We start from the raw sequence: 22,264 nt of genomic DNA on the forward strand, positions 1-22,264 counted from the left end.
GAACATTTATGGGGCTTCGACGTGTGAGGTTTAAATAACAGAGCAGTGGGAAACAAGAAGCCAGGCCAGGTGGTGCATGCCTGGCGTTCCAGCAGCTCGGGAGACTGAGGCAGGAGGATCACCTGAGCCCAGGAGTTTGAGGCTGCCGTGAACTATGATTGTGCCATTGCAGTCTAGCCTGGGTGACAGAGCTAGACTTGAAAAAAACAAAAAGACGACCCTCTTCAGGAAAGGGAGGTGGAGGTGAAAAAGGACTATCCATTCCACATGGAGAAAAGGGAAACTGGACCCTTGTTTTAGACCATACAAAAATCAACTTGATCTAAAGGTTTAAAGTTTTAAACTTCTAGTAGAAAATATTGATGAACATATATCTGACTTTGGGTTAGAGCAAGAATTTTAAAACAGAGAACTCTGCCTATAAAAGAAAAACTGGCAAATTTGGACAAGGATATGTTGTGAATTTTATTAAGTTCAAAACCAACTAAAAATAAATAGTACATTTGCTAACACTTTTTCAACAGGCAAGGGAATGATCATTTCAACAGCGTCCACTGTGGGAGCAGAGAGGTCAGGACACAAGAAGCAGGTGGCATGTGTGGGTAAATGGTCACTATTGCCAGTGTTGAGTTCCGGGACTGGGAGATGGGCTCAAAGGGGCTTATTACTAAGGAAAATTATTTCCGTATTATCATTTTCTTATTAAGGAAAATAAAAGATATGCAGGGGTCAATGATAAACTCTTGTTAACCAAGGATTGTGACTGCTCCAATTCTGAGCATCTCTGCCTTTTTAAAAGTAAAAATGAAAAGAGAAGTAAATGATATACTTATTCCTGTCTGACAAGTAAGAGGATCAGAGAGAACGTCTGAACCAAACTACAACATTCCCAAAGCACAGCATGAGTGGCACTGACAGCAGGGGTCAGGTCTTCTGAGAGACCTGCACATGGAGGTTCAGAAGGGCACCCAGCAAGGAGCTGTGGAAAGTTGCATTTGAAAAACAGACATGTATTAAGATATAAAAGTAAAGGGCTCTTATGTTTTTAAGGCCAGATTTGCAACTTTAACATCATTTCAGTCACTTGGTAAAAAGAGCATAAATTTTGATAGGCCTAAATTTAAAATTGGAGGGAAAGGAGGAGAAGTACCATTTTTTTAACAGCTTCAATACTCAGTTTCTGAAGTTTTTGGGCATCATTTTATCAAGAAAGTCCCGAGTCACATGGATTTAAGTGCAAGTGTCAAAATAACAAACATGTCTGTTTTACCTTAAAATCTCAAGACACTCTTTGAAAGTGATCCAGAAACTTGAAATAATGGTTCTTACTATCTCTGATGTGCACACGCTGCCCCGAAGTGTTGAACATAACACATCTGCAGTCAATGACACATCTGTAAACCATTCACACATATGCATGAAAGCAGGTTAAACTGCATCATATGTTAAAGCAGAACTTGCATTAAGTTAAAAATACGTTTGTTTTCTTTCATAGTTAAGTAGTTAACTATTTTAAAGAGTTATTAAAATCAGGCATTTGATGAACGAAAGCAGCCCAGAAAATGAACTGGAACAAAGTCTTAAAAAGCCCATGTAAGGATTTTAAGAAATCATCATTTCAATAGGAGCTCATGGCAATGCATCAACAATGAAGAAAGTACTTTAAAAGACAATTTTGAATTACACAAAACACTTTAAATTCCATCAAGTTATAAGCTTTAACAAACCTTCTGAAAATAAATTTGCTGCACTGTGGACAAGCTGGTAAAGTGAGCAGAAATGTATGAAAGTAACTGGCATTCTTTCTCATCACCAAGCCAACTAATTACACACCTCATTACCTATGGAAAAGAAAAGCTAATAGTTAATTAAAAGCAAAGACTAGCAAGCCCTACAGTATAAAAATCAGAGTAGTATATTATGGTGTGTGGAAGAGGGGAGAAAACTCACAGCAATTTTACCAAAAAAGAGATGTTGCGTGTGTGGTTTTGGGGTATTTCCTCTAAAGTATCTTTCCTTCCTCTAAAATATTTCAAATACGAAAACTGGAAAATGGAGCTGATAACAAAACAAAGAATAAATACCTTCAAGATGAGCATTTGTCAGATATTTTACTTTTTAAAAACGTCCTCAATTTAGCGTCTCCTCTCAGGAAGGTAGCACGCTGGGAGGCATTAGAGGGTAAGACTATCAGTGTTTCTGCGACCAAGGTTAAAAGATGAAAACACCTAAGTTTCATTCCCCGTCCTCTCGTGGCCGACTTGTATAAAAGCACAAAGCAATCCAGCAGTTCTTCTGGAAACAAGCTGGGCATCCCAGCAACCATTTTGTATGGTAATCAAGGTCCTGACTTTCGACTTCTTGACCCTCAAAGGCAGAGGTGGCATTCAACACATGTTATTTACATGTTCTTGTTGCTATATGGGCAAACATCATATTGTGCCATTGGAAGCAGGGCAGCATTGCAGCACTGATCCGTGCCAGTAAAGCAAGTCTGTGTGCTGGCCCTCAGCGCCCTTATCTGGCATATATTCAGAGCAATCCTGATGATCCCAACTCACTGGGAACAGACATCAGTTACAGTTAGGCTAGTGCCTAACTTCTCTTAAAACCTGGGCAAACTGAAAACTGAACCAGATTTCATTAATTACAAATGTAACACTTATTGTTTATTCTTCCCCAAATGAGTTTTCCTGAACATAATGGAAACGGCCATTTCAACAAAACAAAGTCCTAGAAGGACAGCAGTTAACATCCATTCCACACACATCTGTTTGAGGGTTACTCTCTTCATTAACTTCTGTATCAACTTATCAACTGGATCATACTGCAAGTCTAGTAATGTTCACCAAAGAGACATTTATAAAAGGGAAAATAAAAATCAGGAACAACCAAAATTTCTAGCCGTGGCGGAACATCAGAGTACGGAATATTTGTAGTTTGGAAGACTATGCACTCATTAAAAACAGAGGCGTGTCATGACACAAGAGATGTCTATGATAATTCTATGTGAAATAGGAAGTCACAAAACAGTGTGATCAAATTTCTGCAAACACAGAAATGCACATCTATAGAATAAGACAAAGGGTCAAAAGAACATGGTTTCTTCAGAGTGACAGACATTTGTGCTTTATTTTGCATCTGTAGTTCCGGAAATTTCTACAGTTAAACGTAACTTCTGTACTATGCCTCACCACAGGCTAAATAACAAAAATTAAGTAAAGTTCAAAAACCACACGATAGGTTTCTAAGAACCAGACAAGGGCTGGTCTGTTTAGTACTTGGTGCCTCCGCGGTTTTCGTCTTGGGTACACGCATTCAAAAAGTGCCCCAATTTGGGGCAGAAGGTGGGGATTTGCTGAGGCTCACATACTCTCTGGGCTGCGCTACCACCAGGAAATCTGGAAAAGATCCCTGACTGCGCAGCCCCATCGTTATCCTAGAGGGAAGTCAGGGACATTTTACCTTTGCTTTTCGGGAGGCAGATCATAGCACTTCAAGTTCCACTACAAAGGTGCAGCTACCTAGTCAATCCCTAGGTAATCCAAGTGGATTTGAGGCTGGATTTGAGGTAACCAGGAGTTCTAACAGCAAACCAAGCAGTTTTGGTTTTGATGATTCTTTGTCTCAGGAGTAAAGCTTCCTCCAGTTCTCATGGGGAACATGTCTCCTCAATTTGCATTCCAGGCCAGCTACTGCCTGCAGGCCCTGGTCAAATTAAATTGTCCCTCACAAGATGGCCTCACCCTGGGCATACGCTCTTGGTGGAACTCAATCTGTACTAGAGAAATGCAAATATATTTATGCTTCTCCAATTCAATAAAAACTGGAAGACTTACTATGGGTTAATTCAATTAAGAATTCTTCACACTGCCTAGAAGTAACCAGAGTAAGCCATAGTAAGTCTTCACTGGTCAGTAGTAAAGCCTTGGTATATTAAAGTTACACAGTCTGGAACTGATAAAACTTGCAATCTATCTTGCTGAGTAATCATGGAAAAGAGAATTTCGTTTACAGCTAACTTGAGAAAGTTCCTACAGTGCATTTAATAAGTATTTAACCTAACCAACTATGTGCAAACTTCTTACTATTTCAGCTTTCCAAAAAACTGTACCTCTAAAAGTGGTTTAAAAAATAAAAGCATACTTCACTTGGGCTTTCTGTAATATTTGACTGAAACTATGTAGAATTTAAGGCAAAAATTCAACCCAGTCTTTGGCCAATATAACAACAATTGAACAGTATAAACCTTGAGGGGAGGGAGGTGGGATCAAGGTAAGGAGGAGAGAAGAGAAAGACAGTGAAACTGGTTAGTGGCTTCAGCACTGCAGAAATGATGAAGACGCCTGATTCTGTAAATGATTTACTGAGGAATCCTGGAAAGCCTAACAAACTTACTATTCAGAAATTTATTTTGCTTTTCAATGTGGCAGTTTGGAAGCGAGGAGAATGGGGTTATGGTGATGACAAATCCATTTGGCCAGCACGTGGCTCTGGAGCGTCACATCAGAAGCTGCTGTGGGCACAGGCACAGACCGTGGTGGCCCAGGCTCCTAAGCAGGGTGGTGTAGTCAGGAAGAGGGTCAGGGGATTTTTTTTTGAAGTATTTAGCCTGCAGAGGCAGCAATGAGGAAAGCCCAGCAGTTCACAGGTCCAGGCCTACCAGACCCGGAGGTAGCGAGAAGACTCAGGAGCACGACACACACCTTAGGAGCTGCCAGTGGATTAACAGTGTTGGGACCCAAGGTCCACAGGGTAAGTGACCACTGCAGATGTAGGATGATCCAGACCAGGAAGGGTGTGATGGGCCTTGCTAATAAATTTTAATTCTCCATAGGCAGTAACCTTACCCAAACATCAGACACCTCCATTCTACCTTCAATTGCTGTCATACCCAAGTGCCACCTAGCCTGTTTTTTAAAAAGAAGATTCAATATCTTTGCAAAAGACCTATCTGATAAAGTCATGTTATCTCAGCTATACAAAGAACTCTTACAACTCAACAATGAGACAACAGCCTGATGAAAAAAGGGGCCAAAGACCTTAACAGATACCTGACCACAGAAGATGCAGAGATGGCAAGTGTGCATAGGAAACGATGCCCCACCTCACGTGTCCTCAGGGCACTGCAAAGTAAAATGACAACGTGACACTGTTACACACCTATTAGAATGGCCACAACCCAGAACGATGACAGCAGCAAATGCTGGGGACGATGTGAATTAACAGGAACTCTCACTTGTTACTGATGGGAATGCAAAATAGCATAGCCATTCTGAAAGACAGGCAGTTTCTTCCAAAACTAAACGTATTCTTACCTTACTAAACATACTGCTTGGTATTTACCCAGAGGAGTTCAAAAGGTGTATCCATACAAGTACCCACACGGAGATGTTTATGGCAGTTTTATTCATACTTGCCAAAACTTGGGAGCAATCCAGATGACTCCTTCCGGAGGTATGGATAAATGAACTGGTATATCTAAATAGTGGAATATTAGTCAGTACTAAAAAGAAATGAGTCACCAAGCCACAGAGACGTGGAGGAATCTTAAATGCATATTACCAAGAGAGAAGCCAATCTGAGAAAGTTACCTATCAAATGATTCTGAATATAAGACATCTGTAAAAGGCAAGACCATGGAGACAGTGAAAACACAGGTGGTTACGACAGGTCGGAGCGGAGAGAGACATGAAGAGGCACAGCACAGGGTAGTGTTAGGTCCGTGAAGACTCTGTCGTCCCGCGACGGTGGACACATACATGATACATTTGTCCAGATCCACAGACTGTCCAATAAAGGACTGTTATCCAAAATACACAAAGGGAAGGGCATAGGCATTCTCTCCAACTTGGTGGTAGCTCCAGGAGTGAGCCCTCACGTGAACTATGGACTTGGGGTCATCATGATGTCACTGCAGGTTCTAAGTGCAACAAGGAAACCATCCTGGGTCGGGGGAGGGGGAAGCAGATGTTAATAGAGGGAGGCTAGGCCCATATGGGTGAGGAGAACACATGGGAACTCCACCTTCTACTCAATTTTGCTGTGAACCTAAAGCTTCTCTAAAAAATAGTCTAGTTAAAAAAGAAGGCTCACTGGACTTGCTTGTGAGTTCTACCTAAGGCCTATTTGTTTGGGTTGTTAGAATGAAACGATGAGCAGATGGTGCAGATGCGAGGCTCGCAGCATCAACAGTCTTTCTCCGGCACACAGTCAGCAGCAACATAACTGAAAGAACAGAAACTCCTCAAGACACGATTCTGTTATTAAATGCCCTTTCGCCTTGAGTACAATTTTCAATCATCTTCCACTTTTTGGGAACAATAACCCAGGGCAACTGGAATTTGGACAAGTATAAAAAAGCTATGTGACGTATGAAATCAGCTAACAATATGCCTTCAAATCAGTCAGACTAATTTGGTGTCATCCTTGAACGTAAAATCATCTAGAGTTCCTCCTTACTCCACCTCTGCAATTTTTTTCCAGGGAAAAGGGATATTCCGGAGCTCTCTCCCTCCCCCTCCCCCTTCACAGCTTAGAGGTCCCGTTGGTTCCACGGCCTCAGCCATCTCCCCTTCTTTACTTCTAGGCAGGATGAAACCAGGTTTATGATCTTGGTCTTTTTCCAGTTTGAAATTAGTAGTAAAAATGCAAAAGTAAAAATTAGAAGGGAGGTTGCTAGAATACCTGCAAATCAAACAATGGTTGCTCCTTGGATGGGAACTGGGCTTAGGGAGTTGAAGGAAACACTTTGGTTTATTCCATGTGGTTTGAATTTCAGTAAGAAAAAAATTATACATTTCTTTTATTTGACAAATGTTTGAGTGTCTGCTATGTGCCAAATAAATTTCAAAAGAATGAAGAAAATAGGCATTATTTATAGCGACCAGTACCAGGTACAAATGAAGTCAACTGCCAAACTTACATTAAAAGAAGTCTCTCTCACTCTCTAGCAAATTAAACAGCTAAGGAAGAAGTTTTTCCCCAAATACCATTCCAAATATTATTTAGTAAGCACTGCAAGTTAGAATACAAATCAAGAACTCTGGCAGCCTTTTTTGACAATTACATGTTCAACCCTGCATGAAGCACATCCAAGAGAAGGAAGTGCTAAGCGTGAAGTCCTCACCAGATGGTCCCCCATCACCAGACTTTCAGATTCGATTGTACAAACATCTCTTTGAATGGTACTTAAAAAAGCAAAACAGCAAGCCAGAAACTGGGGAAATATACATCTACAACAAAAGATTTGTATTCAGAATACCATAAACAACTTTTATAATTCAATAAAATGCTTTAAAAATGTGCAAGAGATTTGAAGGGACATTTCATGAAAGATGTAAGAATGGCCGACAGTAAACAAAAAGATGGTCGGTATCATGACTCACCAGGGAAATGCAAATAACAACCAAAGGAAGGTAAGATTACACACCCACTAGATGACTAGAAGTAGAAAGACATGAAATACTGGTGAGGATGTGCAGCAAGGAAACCTCACACATTGTAAAGAAAAAGGGAAAAGGGTATAAATACTTAGAAAACAGCTTGTTCGCTTTTCACGAAGTTGCAGATATGCTTCCTATATCAATCCAGCAATCCGACATCTGTGTATCAGCCAGAGAAGTGAAAACATGCATCCTACACAAAATCCTCAGCAGAAATTTTCATGGTAGTTTACTATACTAGCCAAAGACTGGAAACATCCAAAACCCCCAATGATTGATGATGAATAAACAGATGATGAACTAATCATACAGTGGAATACCACCCAGCAAAACAAACCACTTCCACAGATACACAGACCCTGCTTTAAAACACCAGGCAGACCGAAAGAAGCCAGACGCAAGAGTACATGCTCCATGGTTCTCCACGTGAGATTCCAGAGCTGGCAGAGGCAGGTCACTGCTGCATCTGGTCCAGGTGGGAAGAGCTGCTTGCAGAGGGGCAAGAAGGAACCTTTGTGGGAAGAAGGGCATAGGCATTCTCTAGAGCTTGATGGTGGTAGTAGATCCAGGGGTGTATACATTTGTCAAAACTCATTACGCTGGATTAATTTATCTAAATAAATAATACCTCAATAGAGTTGATTTAAATAAAAAGCAATGGCATGTAAGTTGGGTCAGGGAGAATGGCATTAAAGTGTTGGAAGATTCTTGCACTGTCCTGAAAGAAGGTAAGGTACCTACACCACTGCTGCTGTCCGCTTCAGAGGGCCTGAGACTGAATGGGAAGGGCTGGCCTCTCATGGAGGCAAAAGCAAGCAAATCACTAGGCCAGATGCAGCCCCTAGGCCCCAGACCAGGGGCAAAGTGCCCACTTACGCTAAGGTAGCCCAGGCCCTGCCATAGCTGAGGCTGGAGGGCCCCACCAAAAGGGCTCCTTTCCTGCCTCCATCACATGGGTGGGGACATGGCCAGGATGGATTGGACCTATTCCTCCAGGCTCCCAGGAAGAAAACCACCCAAGGCCAGCAGAGCATCTGGTGTGCAGCCAGAGGCTGAGATTGAGAGTCCAGATTTCTCAAAAGCTGGGTTGCTTCTTGTCTGTCTGGATGGTCCCTGCCTGGCATATCTTACACCCAGGTTTTCCCAGCCCAGGGGAGATTTCTAAACATATCCATGCCCAGGTCTCCATCTGAGATTCTTCTGTGAACTGCATGTGCACTGTTAGGGGTTGCTGAAGCTGAAGCTAAAGCTCTCTGGTGACCATCATGTGTACTCCAAGGATTGAGGACCCCTGCTGGGGCAGAGTCCTTCAACTTTAATATGCACAGGAAAGACTAGGGGCTATTTTTCTGAGTTATAGGCGGCATTACTTATCTGTCCATTCAACAAATACTTGAGAACCTGCTATATACTGGAGATCATCTAAACTGGAAAGACAAAAGTGAACAAACCACTGGAGCATCATGGACCTCATGGGGCTCACCATCTAGAAAGAGATGAGTAAGAGAAAAGGTAAGCTAGGCACTATGCTAGTGAATGATAGCAGTGAAGCTGGGAAGAGGACAGAAGGGTAGGTCTCCAGGCTGCATGTTTACAGAGGGTGGTCACAGAAGCCTTCCCTGCACTGGTGCCATTTCAGCCTGGACCTGAAGGAACACATGGGAAACCTGGGCCCCCAGCATGGCAGGCAGAGGAATCCGGGCAGAGGCCCTAAGGCAGGAGGAGAACTGAGTCTCCCATGAGAAGCTGGGATGACAGGACATGGGAACCTGGCAACGACTGTGTGTTCCTGAGATGGGGATCCATAGTGGGACTGTAAGCAGATGTGTGACTTGATCACTTTGACTAGTCTGCTGAAGATGGAGCAAAGTCAGAGCAAAGGCAAAAGCAGAGATGTGGGTTTGGGAGGCTAGGCTGACAGGAATAGTGGATGGGTACTCATGTCTTGAAGGTGAAGCTGATAAATTTCACGGAGGAATCCGAAGTGTGAGATAAGAGATGACTCCAGGATGGCTCCAGGTTTCTGGCCTGAAGGAATATTTGGAAGGATGGAGTTCTGAATTACTGAGCTGCAACAGGGCTACAGGAAATTACCATTTAACTCTGAGCACACTGAGACACCAGGGGTTGTCAAATGCGGTCTGGAGACCCCTGGGAATCTCAGACTCTTCTCAGGTTCTGTGAAATCAAAATTATTTTGATGTTACTGAGTGGACACTTGTCTTTTTCACTCTAACTCTCCCTTAAGCATACACAGTGTTTTCCAGAGGCTATATGATGTGTGCTGACAGTATCATTCTGACAATGGAATATGGGCATGCACATTTTTAGACGTTTTAATTTTTAATATGGTAATTACCAACAGATATAATGTACACAAACAAAATCTGTGTCCTCGTCCTCAGTAATCTGAGTGTCAGGCAGTTCCGAGACCAAGAAGTCTGAGCAGCATTGTGCTGGACACTCAACGGGAGATGCCTAGGAGACAGCTGATGATGAGTGTGGAGTTCAGAGAGGAAGCTGGGCCTGGAGATGTGGTCTGGGAAGCATCTTCATGGAAATGAGTCATGAATGAAATCACCAAAGGCAGAAGAGCAGAAAGAATATCATGGCAGAGTCTGAAGGCACGCCAACATGCAGGCCTTAGGGAGACCAGAAAGAACCAGCGAGAGAGAAGGAACGGGCTGGTGTGGGGAGCCAAGAGTGTGTGGCCGGCCTGAGAAGGAACACCAGGCAGAGGATGTCTCCAGGAGAGAGGGACACCATGCCAAGCATGCAACAGGTCTGGCTGGAGGAGGGCCAGGCATTGAACAGCTGGCACTGTGGAGGGCTTGGCGAGAACACTGGATTCAAGAGAGGATGGGGAGGACAGAACTCCAGACAACACAGGAGTTTAGAGGGAGAGAGAAATGGAACAGCAGTTGAGGAGCAGTGGGGCCCACAAGGCCCTTATTTTTTTTTTTTTTTTTTTTTTTGAGACGGAGTTTCGCTCTTGTTACCCAGGCTGGAGTGCAATGGCACGATCTCGGCTCACCGCAACCTCCGCCTCCTGGGTTCAGGCAATTCTTCTGCCTCAGCCTCCTGAGTAGCTGGGATTACAGGCACGTGCCACCATGCCCAGCTAATTTTTTGTATTTTAGTAGAGACGGGGTTTCACCATGTTGACCAGGATGGTCTCGATCTCTTGACCTCGTGATCCACCCGCCTCGGCCTCCCAAAGTGCTGGGATTACAGGCTTGAGCCACCGCGCCCGGCAAGGCCCTTATTTTTTAACATAAAAAAATGACAACAGTTTTGCGGGCTCTTGGGAATGAATAAGAAAGGAGAAACACTAAAGCAGGAAGAGAAGGAGAGATGAGATTCCACAACCATGTCCTCCAAAAACGAATGTCATACGCCCAAGCGGGAGGGCGCAGACAGCGGCCGCCACGCCAGGCTGCAGAGCAGACGTGGTTCACGTGGGAGCTGGTGAAGCTCTGCCTGAATTTTTAGCGAGAGGCAGCAGCTGAGAATGAGGATGTAGGTGGTGGTGGTGGCTTAAGGAGACACAGTATGGAAAACAGCAGAGCTGTGGAGCCAACAGCTTGACATACACGTAGAACAGCACTGAACACCTGCCTGATTGCGATCACGAATTGAAATACAACAGTTACACAGGGTTGCGTGGTTTCCTCTAGCCATGTTTATTTACATAGGAACAGACAGGTAGGCAAAGACTTGGACTTCACTGGGGTGTTTTAGCCAAGAATGAGAACGAAAGCACCACCGGACAGTATGAGCAAGATAGCAGCTCCGATCTGCGAGGAGGACTCTGAGTCCGGGGAGCACCAAGTGGCAAAGGGATGGGGAGTGGCTGACACGATCTGAGCAAAGTAGATTCAAAGCCCAGTGGTTCCTTTTTTTGGGGGGGGGGGGGGGTTGGGGTGTCTGGAAGTACCAATGAGGAGCAAGAAGGACACCCACCTCACCCTCCAGATCTCGCTGGACAATAAGTATAGGAGGGACAAAGGCAGCCTTGTGAGTGTCCTGGGAGAAAGCCAGGTTTGTTCTTACCCGCTAAGAGAATCAACTCCAGAGGACACAGGAAAAGCTGAGGAGCAGGGGATGGTGTCAACAGAGGGAATGCAAGGAGCTCCTCAGAAATGAGTCTGAAATCGGAGGGAGGACACGGAGCCCTGGGCTTTTGAGAAGAACCCAGGGACGAGGGCGTGCCACTGGTCACGAAGTCCCCAGGCATGGGGGTGGGGAGGCTGCAACTGGTGAGGGCAGAGTGCTGGGCTCAGCAGCTTGGAGTTCTAGGTGCCCACTTGACCTCTGGCAGCACGGGGTGCTTGAAGGGGCAGCTTAACTCAGAGTGTAGAGGCCATGGGGCCTCCTGTGAATGGCGGCCTAGAGGGAGGGATCGTCTTACTCCAAGTGCACCAACTCCCTCCTGGCTACTCTTGCAATTTTTAGTTTCTCTATTGTACACAACGGATTTTTAAAATCATTGGGTAGTAATAATGAACGTAAAGAAAACTAAACCTCGCTTCTGGAATCTTGTATCCAAATGACAATACCAATTACACAAACTTTTTTTACTTAAAAATACACAGAATATCTGAAGACTCATATTATAGCATCAGAGTGACACTCATGCTGAAAACATTCTATTTGACTCTGAGAGCCAGAGGTGTCCCTATGTGTAAGCAGCAGGTTCAGGAGATTACTCTGAAAAACTCCTACGGGATTTAGGGAACACGTTAAACTGCTAAAGAGAAAGCGTCCATGAATGTCACACTTTTGGATTCTGAGGGGAAAATCCTGCATACTCAGAAAAGAGTTGACAGAGTTCCTACAGGGATGTACTTTTGGCAAACCACACAGCAAATCCCTGGGGTTCCTTCAGGAACCACTAGGTAGACTGGTCACGTGAAACTTTGGGAAGGGAGAGCCTGAGAGGTCTGTATTTTTAATACTAAAGCTTTTAGATGTCCCACACAGATAGGCACATCCCATTTGAAAGAAGAAATCAGGATTTCACTGGATCTTTGGCTTTGTTCTTTGTGAGTGCTGCAATGAATTCCCTGACAGTGCTCCGTGTACTTGGCATGGCTCAGGCATCAACCTAGACTCTGTCACCTCATGCAGGAAGTCTATCTGATAAAAACCACAGCAGAGGCATAACCAAGACAGATGTTAAAGAGATCCCTTTCAACTAGCATTTGCCAAAGGCCCCTGGGAAATCACCTGGCCTCTCCCCTGAGTGTTCCGATTCTTAGGGTATGGTTTGGAACCCACTCTGTGTTATTACAAAGCAAACCAGGTGATGTCTAACAGATTATTAAATTTGGGAAGCACTACCTCGGATGATGAAAAAGCCACTCAATACCCCTTTCCTGGCTTAAAATACTCAGCAGGTTTTCTGTCCCTTTCAACTAAGTCTTTCTTGATACAGTGAGGGTCTTTGGACAACTGCAACTTTTCCAGAATTACCACATTTACCAATTTTTCATGGTTCTAAAGGCATTAAAGTCTTTTAACTTTAAGGCAGAGCTTAAAACCTGCTAAGAACGAGCTCAATGATTTAAGTGGCTAGCCACAAAAATCCATAAATAAAAATTAACACCTCAAATTAATCTTTTCCAGCTGTATGATTAAACTTCCTTATATTCCTTAGGGCTAGAACAGCCTTAAGCAACTTCTATCATTGACGTGTTTGTCTTCGGCATGCTTCTGAAAGGTTGCACTCTCCTGTGTTTCTTTTCTTCTAACACTAAGAAATTGAAGAGATTAAGGAACCTGGCTGGGTTACTCACCCAGAACAATGTTAACAGTTATTAGCTCTAAGAACTAGAAGGAAAATAAAATAGTTTTCATTCATAACATGTTAATGAGGCTAAATCCAGAATGAGGCCATGTGCAGAAAAGGTAAGACAAATAACTTGACTAATCTGCATTAGTCTAAATTACAGTTCCAGGGACTTGCGTACTGTCACTCAGGCTTTTACATTCATTGCATTTGTAAGCAATGTTTAATGGTGTTCCCATGACTTAAAATAATTCATTAATTTCAAGCCTTCTCTTTGCAAAAGTTCCTGAGAATTCCTATAAATATGCAGATATAAAAAAACAACAATTACCAACCTCACAATACCATAGACTTCTTAGTCTGCACTTCCTTATAAGCTATGGATACCTGTTCTTAAGGTGCTGCATTTCCTCACAGTGTTTTACTCTGACATTCAAGTTCAAAAGTGACACTATTAGAGCTTTTATTTATTTATTTTTTTGACGGAGTCTCTCTCTGTTGCCCAGGCTGGAGTGCAGTGGCAAGATCTCGGCTCACTGCAACCTCTGTCTCCCAGGTTCAAGTAGTGATTCTCCTGCCTCAGCCTCCCAAGTAGCTGGGATTACAGGCATGTGCCACCACACCTGGGTAATTTTGTATTTTTAGTAGAGACAGGGTTTCACCACGTTTGTCAGGCTAGTTGAGCTTTTATGAATGGAACTGTATGCAGTTTTAAAAATTAGATGAAAAGAAAATGCACATCTTTCAGTAAAACAAGAATTACACTGTTCTTCAAATAAGGTGACAATCACATCAATTTTATTTTATAACAAATAGAATCATATCCCAGTTCCAAAACAAAATAAATAGTAATGTTAATATAGAGATTTACTACTGGCCTTTTTGTTGTTGTTGTTGAAGATCCTTAAAATGTTTCTTTGGACAATTTAAAATTTTTCAATCTTTTTTTTACTCCCATGTGAGCCCCCACCAAATAAAAATTAAGCATATTTTCTCCTATATCTTGTGTATAGGTTATATACTAGCAGCTTTTATCTTTAAGATATCAGATGAAACCTACGATTGTAGTGAGCATCCTACTTTATGCCTCTTATCCCCTTTAAATTCAAAATAGATATTTCAAAAATAAAGTTAATATAGGTTTACAAGTAGAACTTGCTCACTCCTGAAAGTACTTTTAAGTAAATCCCCAAACACATTTCAAATACTCTCAGAGAGTCTGTTTATACTACAAAGTATCTTATCTGCATTTCTTCAAAATAAACAAACAAAAAAAACTCACACAATATCTAAGAGAAACAAACAAGATAAAATATAAAATCTTAATTTTTACCTATAAAATAAGGAAGCCAGTGAATAGCAATGTTAGAAATAAAACTCTAGATCTCTTAATTCCCTTCCCAAGTTTCATCTAGAAAGATAACAGTTAAAAAAAAAATAAATAAAGGCTTAAGAAAATCCCGAAGTTATAATTTCAAAAAGAAAAAACAGAGACATCTTTTCTTCTTCTGCAGGTTAGAGGTAGTAAAGGCGGTTTGACAGTGACAGATTGGGCTCTTTGTGAATACTCTGGCCAACAAGAAAAGCCAGCTTGTGGGCATACTGGCAAGGAGCAGGAACGCGAATGACACCCTTTAGCGGAAGGAAAAAAGGTTCTGTTACTCTAGGTCAGCCTCTTTCCATTGCAAATCTCAGTATTAACCCTAAAAGCCTTTTAAACCACAGCTATTTCATTTGAAAAGTGACTCTCCTTCACTCGCTAAGCATCAACAAGCAGAAACACTTACTGGCCAGTTATAATAGATGTGACACAGCTTGTAAGTCAACCGCTGTATGTGATCTGGCTTCAGGCCGCTGCTGTCATAGATGACGTTGTAATGCGTGGGAGAAACACTACCACTTCTCACAGCCTGGCTCACAATAAAAAAATCATACCTGGAATTACAGAAAAGACATGGATGTACTGAAAACTAAATTAGGATGATTCCATTTTCTTAACAGTGAAAAGCTCTGTACCTCTTTTCACTGTAAGTTACTACAGTAACCTCATGTCTTCTCACGATGTAACGGGCTTCCTTCAACTCCAGGAACGAGATATTCATGAACCATTTGCGACTGCTTGTGTGTGAAAGATGTTTACCATAAAGAGTATGATTTAGATCTTAAACACCTGTCATGATGCCTCCGAGCACAGCCAAGCCTTTGACACGGCTGCTAGTAACTGTGGCATACGTGGCTAGTTCTTGCGTTCCACCCCCACAGCCGAGCACTGTGACTGAGCCATCAGACTCCAGAAGCACGACCTGGGGAGCGATGAGCGAGTCTAGGTTCAGGGACAGTTACTCCCCAGACAGCTTTGTACCATGGAACCTTTTCCCCTCTTGCTGTTCCCATTGTTATTTAACAAAAATATAATGAATTTTAATCCCCAGGAATTTAATGCAAATCTTTACAAGGAAGGGAACGTGGAAGAATATAAACGAGTATAGGACGAAATGGAAGAACAAAACCAAGTGCAGCCATCCTGTGGGAATTGGTTCCATGACCTCCTGAGGATACCAAAACCCTTGGATGCCCAGATCCCTAATATAAAATGATGTTGTCTTTATGTAACCTATGCACATCCTCCCATATAAAGTACCATCTTGATACTTTAAAAGATTATTGATAATACCTAATACAGTACAAGTGCTGTGTAAATGGTTGTTTTACTGTATTGTTTAAGGAATAATGACAAGAAAAAAATCTGTACATGCTCAGTACAGACTTTTTTCCAAATATTTTTGATCTGAGGTTGGTGGACTCCAAAGTTGCAGAACCTACAGATAAAGAGGGCCGCCTCTAGTACAAATATGAAGGAATACACATTAGATTTTGTTTTCATTTTCTTGGTACCAATAAAATATCAATCCAGAGATACTGTAATTTGACTCAATAAAGATTTAAGGAAATTAATCCTGCAATTTCTTATGCCCATCAAAACTAGCAAAACTAGCAAAGCAGAACTGATCTACAACAGATCTACAACAGACTGTACACTTACTTTTACAAAGAATGAGGAGTTAACAAATGTTAAATGACTTGTTCAAAAAGAACAGAGAAATTACTCCAGGGCTGGAATGCAAGCCTTTGTTCCCAGGTTAGGCACAAACCATTTGCAATTCTGGTGATTAGAGATGACTTTGGTGCTCTCAATTGCAACGAAAGCAAAAATTGACAAATGGGATCTAATTAAACTAAATCTGCACAGCAAAGGAAACTATCATCAGAGTGAACAGACAAGCTACAGAATGGGAGAAAATTTTTGCAATCTATCCATCTGACAAAGGTCTAATATCCAGAGTCTACGAGGAATGCAAGCAAATTTACAAGAAAAAAAAACCATTAAAAAGTGGACAAAGAGCAAGAACAGACACTTCTCAAAGGAAGACATTTATGTGGCCAACAAACATGTGAAAATGCTCAACATCACTGATCATTAGAGAAATGCAAATCAAAACCAAAATGAGATACCATCTCACACCAGTCAGAATGACGATTATGAAAAAGTCAAGAAACAAAAGAGGGCAAGGCTGTGGAGAAATAGGAACGCTTTACACTGCTGGTGGGAGTGTGTATTAGTTCAACCACTGTGGAAGAGAGTGTGGCAATTCCTCAAAGACCTAGAACCGGAAATGCCATTTGACCCAGCAATCCCATTACTGGGTATATACCCAAAGAAATATAAATAATTCTGTTATAAAGATACAGGCACGTGTATGTTCATGCAGCACTATTCACAATAGCAAAGACATGGAACCAACCCAAATGCCTATTAATGAGACATGGGATAAAGAAAATGTGGTACATCTACACCATGGAATACTACATAGCCATAAAAAGGAACAAGATCATGCCCTTTGCAGGGATATAGATGAAGCCAGAAGCTGCTATCCTCAGCAAACTAACGCAAGAACAGACAACCAGATACTGCATGTTCTTGATTATAAGAGGAAGCTGAACAATGAGAACACATGAACATGGAGGGGAACCACACACACTGGGGCCTGTTGGAGGGCAAAAGAGAGGGAGAGCATGAGGACAAATAGCCAATGCATGTGAGGCTTAACACCTAGGTGACGGGTTGATAAATGAGTAAAGCACCACGGCACATGTTTACCTATGTGGTAAACCTGCACGTCCCGCACATGTATCTCAGAACTTAAAAAAAAAAAAAAAGAGTGGGCTTTTCCAGGTGTCTGAATAGCATTAGCAGTTGCTGGGTTTTAATAATATCTAGTAAAAACTAATGACACTTTTTATACTTCATAATTCAGCTGGGATTTTACCCAGTTTGTTTCAGGCAGTTACTGTCTTCAGGCCAACATCACAGCTGGGCTTTGGTATTCAGAGTAGTTGTAATGTTAGAAAGCGTTGGGGATCATTTTGAATGGTGAGAGAATCCTGCAGAAATGAGTTTACTGTGTCAGTATCTTAGCCTTGTTTTGTCTTTCTAGTCAATTTTTCCCCAATAGGTTAGAGTCCTGCTGAACCAATGCCGTGACATCTGAGAAAAAGACAGAAATCCAAGATGATGTATTTCAAAATAATTTGTCTCCACTCAGACAACAGAGCAGACTAGAAAAAACTAAACTCTGTGCACTATCATCATTTTCCATATAAAGTCACTATAGTAATGCCTCATTTGCCCAAGATTCAGACAGGAAAAGTATTCTACATGTAAACTTTGCACACAGGCCGACACTTGATCCTCATTCAAGATACCTTTTTCATAAAGGCTCCAAAACACTTATACATAAAAACAGAAGTCCTCCCAATGATTTGTTCTCCTGAGGAGAGTGTTAATTTAGAATGACCAATGAGTTGCCATCACAAACACGCTCACTGCATTAATACCTCCTCACACAAAAAGGTGTTTGAGGAACTCATGAAAAATCGATCAAGTTTTGACTGGGCGTAGTGGCTCATGCCTGTAATCTCAGCACTTCAGGAGGCTGAGGCGGGCAGATCACCTGAGGCCAGGAATTTGAGACCAGCCTGGCTATCATAGTGAAACCTCATCTCCACTAAAAATACAAAAATTAGCTGGGCTTGGTGGTGCACGCCTGTAATCCCAGCTACTCAGGAGGCTAAGGCATGAGAATTGCTTGAACCCAGGAGGTGGAGGTTGCAGTGAGCCGAGATCATGCTGCTGCACTCCAGGCTGGGCAACAGAGCGACTCTGTCTCAAGAAAAGGAGCCAGGTTTCCTGACTTGGCCACCGAATCCTCCTGTGCTGCTAAGGCCATTTCCCTGTGCCCGTCAGCACCCACTGTCAGCTCTGGCTGGCAATCTCATTTTCTCATGGTCTCCGGGTGCAGCTCCCAGCTGCACACACAGCAGCTCTGCTTGCTCAGAAGTCACTTTTCTCACCTGCAGCTCTGTCTCAGATAAAACTTCCTGATCTTTAGACAACTGTGTTACAAATCTAAAAATTTTTCACTAGAAAATCTGTGGATGCGTTATGTGTGTAAAATTACAAAAGCAAGCTACAGAAGCAGTTCTTAATCTCCATATGTGTAGTTAATACTACAGAAAATAATACTCTTCCTCCAAAGAAAAACTATACTTGGAAACCTCTGTTCAGTTTGAGCCACCAGGAAATCATGGGCTTTATTATGTTAGACCAAATTAGTTGAAAAAGTTAGTGTTTATAAAAAATATAAGTACTAAAGTAAAATGCATGAATATCGGTAAAGCATAGGGGCCATGCTAAAAAAAAAAACAGCTACCAAGAAGATAACAATCCTTAGCTACTCACATGGAACTTACCATTCTGGTCTGGTAACCTCTACATCAATAACTGTTCCAGGAAGTGGATTTTGAAGTCTTCCTCCAGACTGAGCAAAAAATCTGGCGTTCACTCTTTTCTTCACCACAATTACCGTTAGCCTAGGGCTTTAAAATGATGATGAACGTGACTACATTGAGCCAGTCATATTTTCAGGGCACTCAATCATTCAAGCGTTCATATGCTCCATTTAAAAAGGAACCCATCCCTCGTTGGGCATATCAATTGTCCAGGTTGTGGTGAAACATCAGGATCTTACTCTTGACAGGAGTAAAGCCCAGGGATAAATGGTGAGAGGGAAACCAAATGGCACGTATGTCCTGTGACACACGGCATGTCGATGGTTTATCCACAGATCAAACACATTACATACCTACCACACCAAAATATTAAATCCAGCATGTCTTCAAAATTTATAATTTATAACAGTCTTCAATATTAATTCTAAAATCTTTTATAGGTAAGTGGGCTTAAGTAGTGCTTTTCAAACTTACTGGTTCACAATATATCAAGGGGATACACACACACACACACACACACACACACACACACACACACACACTACATATTCATATACCTTTTTCATTTTCCTAATTAGTGTTTCACTGGAGTCTCAAATGGCATTTTGTGCAGATCCTAAGACAGCTCCACACTCCTTGGCCTACCACGTGCCAGATGCATCCACCCTAAAGGACTCCCTCTTTAGCCATCCATCCCCCCAGATTCTTCAGGCGGCTCTCCTGGGTCAAGGTTCATCAGGCCTCTTGGCCTGGACACATCTGTGCACTATCAGCTGTCCATCCTGGCAGACCCCTGGCCCACTGCCACGCCCTCGGACCCTCCTGAGAGCAGCTCTGCACTTGCCCTGTGTGGTCTGCTTGAGTGCCTTTCACATTCCTTTTCCACCCCCTCCTCCAGGCTCACTTCAAATCCTTTTGAATCAGCCACACTTGTATACACACAATCCACATAGATAATCCGTGAATCAGAACAGGTAGAAATGAGAACAGCGCTGCCAGGTAGAAAGCATAGATCAATAAGATTATTAGCGCCTCCATCTCCAGCTGCAACATCAGTTCCTTAGGACAACAGATACACTTGACTTCCAACACTGGGAAGCAGAGGTTTTATACAGTACCAACCTAGTCATGTTGGACTCAGCAATTCTGCTGGAAAATTAAATAGGGCAAGAAACTAAGTGAGCATACCTGAGTAAGCAGAGGACATCTTTAGAAATGTCCCTATCTACCCATGTAGACTACTGCTACCCAGTGACTGCTTAATCTGACAGCTCTGAATATAACAAAGCCACAATGAACGTGCTGAAAAGATGTACAGCCCTCAGTTTCAAATGTGTCTGTCACTTACAGAGATTAAGTTCAGCACAGGGCCTATGTTTATGGGACCTGTTAGAAAGTGATTACTATCTAGGACTTCCTGATAGCATCTCAAACAAGCATCAGTTTTGGGAACAGAAGAATATAAAGTGGATAACGCTAATCCTATAACACCGTAAGAAACAATTTAGTATTAAATGTGGCAACAGAAAAGCAGGTTACAAATATATGGGGGTGACTTTTTGATTTGATCTTGTATCAAACATTCTACATCAGTTACCTCATGATGTGTCACTATAAAAGCTTAACATCGGCCGGGAGCAGTGGCTCAGGCCTGTAATCCCGGCACTTTGGGAGGCTGAGGTGGGTGGATCATGAGGTCAAGAGATTGAGACCATCCTGACCAACATGGTGAAAACCCATCTCTACTAAAAATACAAAAATTAGCTGGGTGTGGTGGCATGTGCCTGTAGTCCCAGTTACTCAGGAGGCTGAGGCAGGAGAATTGCCTGAACCCGGGAGGTGGAGGTTGCAGTGAGCCGAGATTGTGTCACTGTACTCCAGCCTGGTGCCTGGTGACAGAGTGAGACTCCTTCTCCAAAAAAAAAAAAAAAAGCTTAACATCAACATTTCCATTTAAAAGCAAGCAAACACTGTCGTTTTGATAACTATTATATAAACATTTAAGTCCAAACTTTGCATTTTTTAAAAGTGAAGAATTAATTCTCAGATATTTTACCTTTATGTACAACTTGAAGGTTTTTTCCTAGAAGAAATATCTATCATGTATTGAATACTTACTGTGGAGTGCATTACATATATTTCATTTATTCTTTTCAATGCCTCAGTTAACTGTTACCCTCTTCTACAACTGAAGGTAAAGCTGGGATTAACCGAACTCTCATTTTGAGACATACTGCTCTTTGCCACTGATCTCTACTGCCACCAAATACCAGCACGGTTCAGCGTGTGGTCTACTTCATGTAACAGTGCACTAAGTGCCAGCCCAAGCAGTCGACTTGGGTTCTCCTTCCCTGCAACAGTGTGTTCCTGTTCGCTGAGAGAGCTGGGCAGGTGCACCCATCAGCTATACCAGGCTCCACTCTGCACACTCAGGATGACTGTTCACAGGTACTGATTCACTAGGGTGGCAATCTCCTTTTCAAGAGCCATTTCTGCCAGTCCTTTTAGGAATCAAACCCAAAGGACCCTAGGAAACAGAGATGTAGCCCCAGCAAGACCAAGGGTGTATACTCCCAGCAGCCCAACAATTCAGCTCAAGGGAATGTGACCGACTTGCACTATGACCTCTAGTCACCATTTCTTGACAATTTCCTTCCCTGTGGGTATGAGGAAAAGGCAATGAAAACTAGAAAATGCTGTGTGCTCCAGCAGCAAATCACAGGAACAAAAGAGCAGGAAAGAGGCCGTCCAAGTTAGATCCTCCTCCACCCCCGCCACACACACCACACCGGATCTCCCCATACAGACAGAAAGGCCAAGTCAGAGAACACCATAAAATCAGGATTATAAGGCCTGAAAACAAAAAAGTATCATTATTTGACAGAATATAAGCATTAAGAGTCTTAAGGGAATAGGAAAGAATACTAACCTTCATTTCCAAAATATTTTAAAAATGTGTAGCCTTTTAATCTGAAACATAACTATTTCAAAGAAGACAAAAACACTCCTGACTTGCTCTGAAACCTTCATGGCATCATACCTCGTTTTAAGAAATGTCTGGGATAAACACTGATTGTTGTGGGGCCTTTTAGCACTGGCCAAAGATGACTTGGAAGCCCCTTAGTAGAAATAAGGAGTCAGCTCTTAGTGCTTGTCCTTTTCCTATGCACCAGGTAAA

General features: G+C 42.3%; 1 protein-coding gene across 1 annotated transcript in view; it reads right to left on the bottom strand.

Moving 5' to 3' along the window:
• Positions 1 to 14,664: 14,664 nt before the first annotated feature.
• PIWIL1 (piwi like RNA-mediated gene silencing 1) overlaps positions 14,665 to 22,264 on the bottom strand; it is a 28,273-nt gene continuing 20,673 nt past the window's right edge. Inside the window, exons 18-20 of the mRNA XM_039472133.2 lie at positions 19,048 to 19,173; positions 15,024 to 15,171; positions 14,665 to 14,868 (exon numbers count right to left, since the gene is read on the bottom strand). Of these exons, the coding sequence (XP_039328067.1) occupies positions 14,752 to 14,868; positions 15,024 to 15,171; positions 19,048 to 19,173 (391 nt within the window). The 3' untranslated portion in view covers positions 14,665 to 14,751. The remainder of the gene's footprint in view (positions 14,869 to 15,023; positions 15,172 to 19,047; positions 19,174 to 22,264) is intronic.

The sequence above is a fragment of the Saimiri boliviensis genome, chromosome 7, assembly GCF_048565385.1.
Source record: "Saimiri boliviensis isolate mSaiBol1 chromosome 7, mSaiBol1.pri, whole genome shotgun sequence".
Lineage (NCBI taxonomy): Eukaryota > Metazoa > Chordata > Mammalia > Primates > Cebidae > Saimiri > Saimiri boliviensis.